This window comes from Sinocyclocheilus anshuiensis, unplaced genomic scaffold (genome assembly GCF_001515605.1).
Source record: "Sinocyclocheilus anshuiensis isolate Anshui unplaced genomic scaffold, SAMN03320099.WGS_v1.1 scaffold200, whole genome shotgun sequence".
NCBI lineage: Eukaryota > Metazoa > Chordata > Actinopteri > Cypriniformes > Cyprinidae > Sinocyclocheilus > Sinocyclocheilus anshuiensis.
The window spans coordinates 246,392-254,714 of record NW_015558595.1 but is presented as its reverse complement, the minus strand read 5'-3'; the positions used below and the strand labels follow the sequence as shown (position 1 = coordinate 254,714).

Sequence of the window (8,323 nt, the reverse complement as noted above, 5' to 3'; positions counted from 1 at the left end):
ACACACACTTAACAAACCTAAACTAACTCAAAGTTCCCTGTACAACACAATCAAATAGCAATATAGCTAATAACTGGCTATGAACTGTCAAAACGCAGCTAAAAAACTATTAGTCTTCTGCATAACATAAAGTGTTGTGATCCGAAATGCTGTATTTACATAAAATAACACTAAAGTTACATATTTTTCATCGATAAATAATGAATGTTATATTTTATTTTCTCTCGTGCTATTATATTGAGTGTCAACTGCCATGTGGAGCCGTTCTCACGATCATTTAAAATAGAGAAAACCACGAATCAAATAAAGTAATCAGATATCAGTCATACAACAATAACATTAGAATAAAACGTAATATTTACCAGTCCATGTTTTCTGTAAATTCACAACTGCTAGCCAGTAATGCTAGCACACGGGATTTTGCGCCTTTACTTCAGAGGCTCGTTCTTCTTCTGAGCTGTGCATGTCACACTGCCCCCTACTGGCGCGAACGAACGAGTGATTACAAAACATCCACCATGTCAGGTGCTGCCACCTACTGGCCACAGCAAGAATTACATGCATAGCTATGTGTCTTTTTATTGAATTATTTCACGTAATCTTTTAAAATGTATATTGCAATATAAGGATAACATTGAATCTTTTCCTGATTATATTGCATTAATATCTTTTCAAAAATATCTCCAGCCTAATCAAATTCAACATGCATCTATTACATTAGCGGCAAATGACATATGATGGGATATTTTTTTAATTTAGATAATAAATTGAAATGTCACGTCTCATAAGTGGTATTCGGTGGCTATTTAACGGATTCTCCGTACCAAATGTCACGTAGTTATTAACGTCTATATAATGTCAAGTAATTATTTCTCATATTAGAATGGCAGGGGTTAGTTGTCACACCTGCTCATAATTCAGTGAATATTAGGGTATGGTTTTATTTTTGAAAGCCAATTTCTATATAGCCACATACCTTAAAGACGTAAACATTTCCACTGTTATTTTCCATGAACAAAGATACTTAATACACTACGATGCTGACCCAATAACTGAGGCTTGTTGTCAAAATGGAACCTGGAACCTTTTCAGCAATATTTAACCAGCAATTACGAAAAAAGCAATGAGAGCAATGATATGAAGCGTCCAGAATCATGCTTTGAGACGAGATACATGTATATGGAGGTACACTTCAGGTTCGGATCGTTATATGAACCTGGCATGTATAAAACCCTCTAACCAACACCATAGTCTCTGTAAATACAGTGTTTTGCTAGAGGAAGTATTTGTTAGAGGAATTGTATTTTCTTCTTTAGCACAGCTCGGCGGGACTAAAGAATTTTAGGTTGTAAGAGGAAGTTCTGTAGCAGAATGTAAGGACTTCTCTTTGTATCTAGAACTTGAAAAGAGAATTCTGAGTTTGCAAAGTCCAGAGTCCATTCAGAATGCTGTTGTGAGATCTAAAGCATGCCTATCCTAAGATACTCCTACTCATGCTTTTAAGAAGAATACATGCCTCAGCACAATAATTCCAACGTTTGGGCTCAGTGAGATGTTTGTTTTCTGCTTATTATTATTATTTTTAAAGAAAGAAACAGTTTTATTCAGCAAGAACGCATTAAATTGATCAAAAGTGACAGCAAAACATTTATAATGTTACATAAGATTTCTGTATATAAATGAGCAATTCCTTAAAGAACCCTGAAAAAATGGTTTCCACAAAAAATATTAAGAGCATAACTGTTTTCAACACTGATAATAGTAAGACATGTTTCTTGAGCACCAAATCTGCATATTAGAATGACATTAATATTAGAATGTTTTGAAGAATTATGTAACACCATAGTAATGAGGTAATGGCTGCTGAAAATTCAGCTTTGCCATCAGAGGAATAAATTGCATTTATAGGCCTACATAAACCCCAAAACATAAAACAGTATGTAAACTGGTTCCTCAAGCGGCTTTGACTGCACCTGATAATCTGGTAGTGTTTTGCACAGTGACCAAAGTTCAGCTTGTGGAGTTACGCTTAGTCTGTTTTGTGTTTCTTTCAATAAATGTGTAATTATGGTACCGCTACCCAGCATACACTTCAGCATCTCCTTTCAAATAAAGACCCTTTAACCACTGGTTGCATAATCACACGGTTAATTGTGCAGGAGGAAATCAATGTAGACCGGCCTTTAAGGTAAAACACTCACAAAACACTTGATTTTACTTGAATACTTTACACCATGGTCAAGGTTTTATTTGACAGTATTTCAGTAAATATCATACAGTAAACAAGAGCTCTGCAAAAGTAAGTATATATCCATTGAGTTGCATTTCATAAAAATAGTAGCTCACTTACAGTTTTTGTGACTAGGTCATACATAATACATAGTGTCATATTTATAGTTTTTAGCTGTACAGGGTGAACCGCGCTGTTCTTTAAGTTCTACACAGTGATACAGAGCTTCTTTTGGGCATTGCGTTGCCTCCATGGCTCTACCGATAAATCATCTAATTTTAAATCACATTATTTATCAGGTTGAATCATTTCGGTGACGTCTCTTTAGCATTTGGCAAACTCAAGACAAAATAAATGGAAAAGCAGTTTGAATGCACTGACACTATTCTCTCTTTAAACAAACCAGTTACTCTATAAAATGATAAAGAACCCCCTAAGGCCAGAAACAAAGCCTAAACAAGTGCATGAATGCAAATTCTGCTAACTACGCAAGTTAAGCACCTTTTTCTTGTTGTTGCATTGCAAATGTGTCAGAATGCAATTCATTATGCAACACATTGCATTCTTAATGTGGTATTTGCATAATTTAGCATCAGTTTTCTTTTTAAGGGCCAACTTTTGTCATGAGGCTAAAGTTCGAAGTTTATTCAAAATGTTATTAGCTAGTTAAATGAATAAAAATAGAGTCACTAACACATTTTCAAAGACAAAAAGGTTAATTGTCATTAGTAGTAATGTATAAAGTACAGCTAACACAGAAGACACTTTCAACCAAGCAGACTAACTTGAACCTGTTGCGAAATCTATGTGGGGACATTTTTCGCCCTCGCGCAAAATACAGATTGCGTCGATTTCTATTGAAATAAATGGATTTCACTCACAAAAATTAACCAAACAACAGTTTTGAGTGCACCTTTACAGCATATTGTGCAACAGTAAAGACATTTGAAGGTACCTCTGTCGCCCCCTTGAGTACAGTTATGAGTTAGCGCTATAGTGGCGCAAAAATAGATGCTAAGGATGTACACAGTTACACAGTGTACACAGTACACACTTACAATGCGCTAGCCAAACATGTGTGCACTTGCATAGAGTATGTTTCTGGTCTTAAGATGACTTGTTCCTTATTCATAAAGTTGATTTTGTACTTTTAATCAAATTGTTAATTTCCTGTCTAACACTATTGAGAGATATCATAGTGTTTGTAGTAATCCAACTCATTCATATGCACACACAATCTTTGCTGGTACTCTATGGAAAATACACTTGCTTTGACAATGCCATTGTCTGTCTGGGATTTCGAAGGATGAAGCACTCAGAATGTAATAGCCACAGAGGCACACTCATTTTTGGAGTGCTTCAATTCATTTGTCTTCATCAGGGAAATGTTAGCACTATCTTGTAATGACTAGATCATTGTCAGCTCTCCTTGTCATCTACAACAGTTGTCAAAGAGCGTCAGTGTAACCCGTCATCGCTTTATTTCTGTGGGAGATGAATATAATAGAGACGATATTATGAAAATGGATAGAACAGATGAGGTCTTGTCTGGGGTCCTTTTCACGGAAACTACAAGACAATTGATATATATATACAGTGGTATTAAAATGAACTAAATTATAAAAGTTGTAAATAACTGGACAATATTTTTGACAGTATTGCAGGAAGAATACACAATATAGCACCATTGGGGTCTCAACACGTTTGTTATTTTTTAAAAAGTGAAGTGTGTAATTTCTTTGCCACTATTGGTTGTAAAATCAGTATAAAAATCATGAACAATTAAGACACTCCCTCAAAATCATGCAATTGGTTGAGACCATGTTGTTTTGTCAGCCCAGAATTGCAGTTCTGTTTGATGCAACTAGTTGCACAGAAACAACCTATTTCACCTTCAAGCGATTCTAAAATGGTATATTTATTAATTTCAGTGACATTTATGGCAATGTAACTCATAAAAAAATGTAATTTATGAAAGAAAACAGAGAATAATAATGTATACTGAGGCCCAGATGTAACCGAAAAGTTTGTTCCATTACACCTTAACATTTCAAACGGTTACTTTTTTAAGCTCAAGTATTAAGGCCCTTTCACATGACTCGCATCAATGTTCCCCAGTCCATTAAACTCAATGGAGCAAGAATCAAGTGATAAGTCCCGAATGATAACTAAAATGATAACTAAGTTAGCATCCACATCAATGCACAATAACATTTTGTTTATTATAAGCAAACAATGCAGTCATGTCATCTGCTGCTTTAAATGCTAACTCAATTTTCAAGTGGTGGATTCTGATTCTGGTTGTCAGTGATTTTATGATTCAACAGTTGAAAAAAAAAAAAGAAGAAAGTGATTAAAATAGCTTTGAATATTATATTGATATTTCTATACTGTGGACAAAAACCGGCCTCTCTAGTCACCAATCAGCATTCAGAGAGAGAGGGATGCGATGACATACTCATTCAGTTCTGGCATTACTGTTGCACAGTATCTACGGAACAAGTAGTCCAATGAATTAATAGCAGCCTACGGTTTCTTTTTGTCTTGATGTCGTTGCCTAGGATTTAGAGCTCAAATAAAGCATCAAGTGGTCTGCATAAGGCAGGGGTGTCTACTCCTGCTCCTTGAGGGCCAATGTACTGCAGAGTTTATCTCCAACCTGCCCCAACACACTTGCCTGGACGTTTCTAGCAATCCTCAAGACTTTGATTAGCTGGTTCAGGTGTGTATAATTAGTACTGGAGCTAAGCTCTACAGGACAGTGGCTCTTCAGTTGCAGGATTGGACACCTCTGTCATAAGGCTCAGTGGCTCCTTCAGAAATTGGGTACTCACACTGACAGCGATTTGCAGCAACTGGTAGTCATAAATCATCAATGAGAGTTTGCGATTTTAAGAGACACAATCGACCGTTGGTGTTGATCTTGAACTTGAGGCTTCAACTACCAATGTCAGTGTAGACAGTGAAGGTCATGTGATCTGTTTCCTGTTAGAGTTCTATATTGAAGTTGAGTAGTAACACCGATTAGCAACCACTCAAGTTTATATCGCTGTCAGTGGGAACGCACCTTAAAGTGGAGTAGGAATGAATTCTAGATTACACTCTTACACTGTGTATGATATCAATACTCCAGTATGGGCTCACAATGGTGTGTAAAGACCATATTTACAATATGTCTCACATATATGCAGTCATATAATATATCTATTTCTATATTCATTTTACCGACCCTTATACAGACATCTGCAGGTCAGTCTTTAAGGCAGAGTTCCATAGTCGAGTGTCCGCTCATATAGAATCTTTTTAATCATATTCATTCTTCAAATACACAAAAACTATATATCAGGCAACTCCTTCAGTATTCTTCATTTTTTAATGAAAGCGTATAAAAATTGCTGTAGCCACCAGTGGTGGTTCAAGAGTTAGTGGTTCTCTATGCATGTACATCTCTGAATCTTGAGTGCTTTTCCCTAAGTTTAAACAAGTCTGGGATTCTTTTTGCACACAACATGCTTCACTCATTCCAACGTGGTTCCATTTTTGGAGTGGATGCTTCCAGTTCTTAAGGTGGTGGGTGTCCTATCTGTTAAAATAACTTAGAATAAAATATAAATAAAAAATGCTCTGTCTAGAAATGCATGGAAAGGTCTTTAGTGAGGATTGTGGAAGGGTGGTACCTGGTCATGGTTAAAACCAATCTCTTCCAAGTAGAGCAAGCCTGTGAAAACCAATCAAGAAGAGCCCAAGCCCAACCAGTCCCAAAGATGTCAAGAAGTCAAGGCCAAAAGTAAGGTGTAAACTTGGGCCTGAGATTCTGATGAGATGTTATCTGCTGATGGTGGAGGTGGCTGAGCACAGGGTACTGGGTAGCTTGTCCGAACCAGGGATCTTCCATGGCCCAGGGGATACTGTGGCCTTCCTGCCTGATGCACTGCTGCTGGTCTTGGAGTTGTGGCTGGGACAACTCATTTGCCCTTTCTCTGGTTCCTTTGGTAGGGCTTTGAATGGCACCAGAGCTCCATGTTGGTTGTTGCAACCATCTAGGCATCCGTTTCCCCCATTCATGTTGGTGTCATCTGGAGAAGTTTTAGGCGAGTCTCGCTTTCGAGATGGTGTGTTGCTCCGCTCCCTCCTGCGCTCCTTGGACTTCGCCCGGCTGCTTTTGTGGGATTTGGGCTCTCCCGCAAGCTCATCAAGGTATTGTTGCTGGCTCTTCCCTCCACTAGAGCGACGGTTGGTCCTGCTACCCTCCCTCTGCTTGGTCCCACACCCAACTCCACCTGCCAGGGCTGACCTCTTCCCCACACTGGCCTGCTCTAAAGCCTTATCCTCTGGGCCTCTAGGACCCTGGGAACAGTCTGGACCTACTGCTTCCAAGGACGATGTATGAGGTGGGTCGGTGGGTGGGTTCATATGAGAAGAAGCTGATGGATTAGGTAAGCTGTCGAGGGGTGGTGCTACTTCCGACAGACTTGGGGAGGCTGTAGTGTGAGCATCCCAGGGGGTGGGACTATCTGCTGGGGAAATATGGAAACAGTTACATCCAAACATTCAAACCAAAAAAGAAAGAAGCACAAATGGAAACACACTCAAGCACTAGAGTAAGAAAGATTAGTGGAACCAAGGCTAACACTGGCAAAAAAGTACTATCTAACGAACATGAACCACACACTCCCCAAACCAGTTCAATGCAAACCCCACCCTACAGCCGATTTCATCTGTCAACTCAATCATATTGAGAAAAATTCAGACTTTATAGATTCAGTTTAAACTGTAATGGATTCAATGACAAACAGTAATGCTCTCTATCAAAATACTAGGTTAGGGTTTAGGTTTGGGTTAGGGGTTAGTAATTCTTTCAGTGTTGTGTAGGCAATCAGCACTGTGATTTACATGACCAATGAAATCTTTAGAATCTGCTGCAAGGTGGGATTAGCACTGAATTGGTTTGTGGGGAAAAAATCACACAAACCACATTAACAAAAAAGTACCAAAAAGTACTGTGATATTACCATGGCTGTTTTCTACATTGTACCATGCAAATGGTATGGGATATGTATTATGATAATTATGTTTGAAGTATGTTGGAATACCATGTAACTACAGTACCATGGTACATTACCAACTCATACCGTCAGTGTATCATGGAATTGCCACAATATATTTCTTTTAAGGACACAAAGGACTATATGATATTGTTTGCAAACATACCAAACCAACCTCCATTTCTGACAGAAAATGGGATAGTTTTCAGCCAGTAATCTAGTTTCATGTGTGTCTGCTGGATGTGGAATCAGGTTGTCCCATGGGCTTATTCTGCTATCCACCCAACCTCCACACACACACACACACACACACTCTTGACTGAATACGTTTTATAACTTTAATGGTAAGCATTAATCTGTATTTAATTTTTACAATGAAGACTACAGAAATTAAAGTAATCAAATGTAAAATAACACTGGATGCGTTTAATTTCTGTAGTATTTTTTACCTGAATAAAAACTTACTTAACCTGAAAAACTTACGACTGTCGGAATTCGCCCCCTAGTGGCAGTCGCACGGAAATTTCATTATGATCGTACACGGCAACGTGGGAAGAGAAGCTTATCCTCGCGGCCTCAGAAAACCCCATTCTGTATGATACTTCTTTAGAATCATACAGAGACTTTAATAGGAAAAATTAGGCTTGGAAGAGAGTTAGCGAGATTGTCGGTTTGTCAGGTGTGTTTTGTTTGCCAAATTTGCTGAATGTATGCAAATCCTTGTCGTGCCTTAATTAGCATCTAGCCTAGTATTCGCATGCAGTTATTATTCCGCATTTTACAAATTTATTGAGAAAAAAAATGTATGCAATTGTATATTATTTATTTGAAAGCATGAAAAGAGCAGTTTCATGTCTATCCTTGTATAGTGCAAGAGCCTTTATCCTCAGTACATTCACCATGGTGAAATGAATTGAATGCCAACAATAAACAGCTATGCATATAGGACAAATGACCGCCAATAATTTTGGAGGGAAAATAAAGACAACATTAAACATAATAAAATATAAAATTAAATGAATAATTTATTATTCACCAATAAACATGC

General features: G+C 37.8%; 2 protein-coding genes across 2 annotated transcripts in view; both read right to left on the bottom strand.

The window, feature by feature from the left end:
* Nucleotides 1–466, bottom strand: part of nup107 (nucleoporin 107) — a 12,415-nt gene extending 11,949 nt beyond the window's left edge. Inside the window, 1 exon segment of the mRNA XM_016475797.1 lies at nucleotides 363–466. Coding sequence (XP_016331283.1) covers nucleotides 363–370 — 8 coding nt within the window. The 5' untranslated portion in view covers nucleotides 371–466.
* A 4,563-nt stretch (nucleotides 467–5,029) lies between these two features.
* Nucleotides 5,030–8,323, bottom strand: part of magi2a (membrane associated guanylate kinase, WW and PDZ domain containing 2a) — a 229,420-nt gene continuing 226,126 nt past the window's right edge. Inside the window, exon 22 of the mRNA XM_016475753.1 lies at nucleotides 5,030–6,747. Within this exon, the coding sequence (XP_016331239.1) occupies nucleotides 6,056–6,747 (692 nt within the window). The 3' untranslated portion in view covers nucleotides 5,030–6,055. The remainder of the gene's footprint in view (nucleotides 6,748–8,323) is intronic.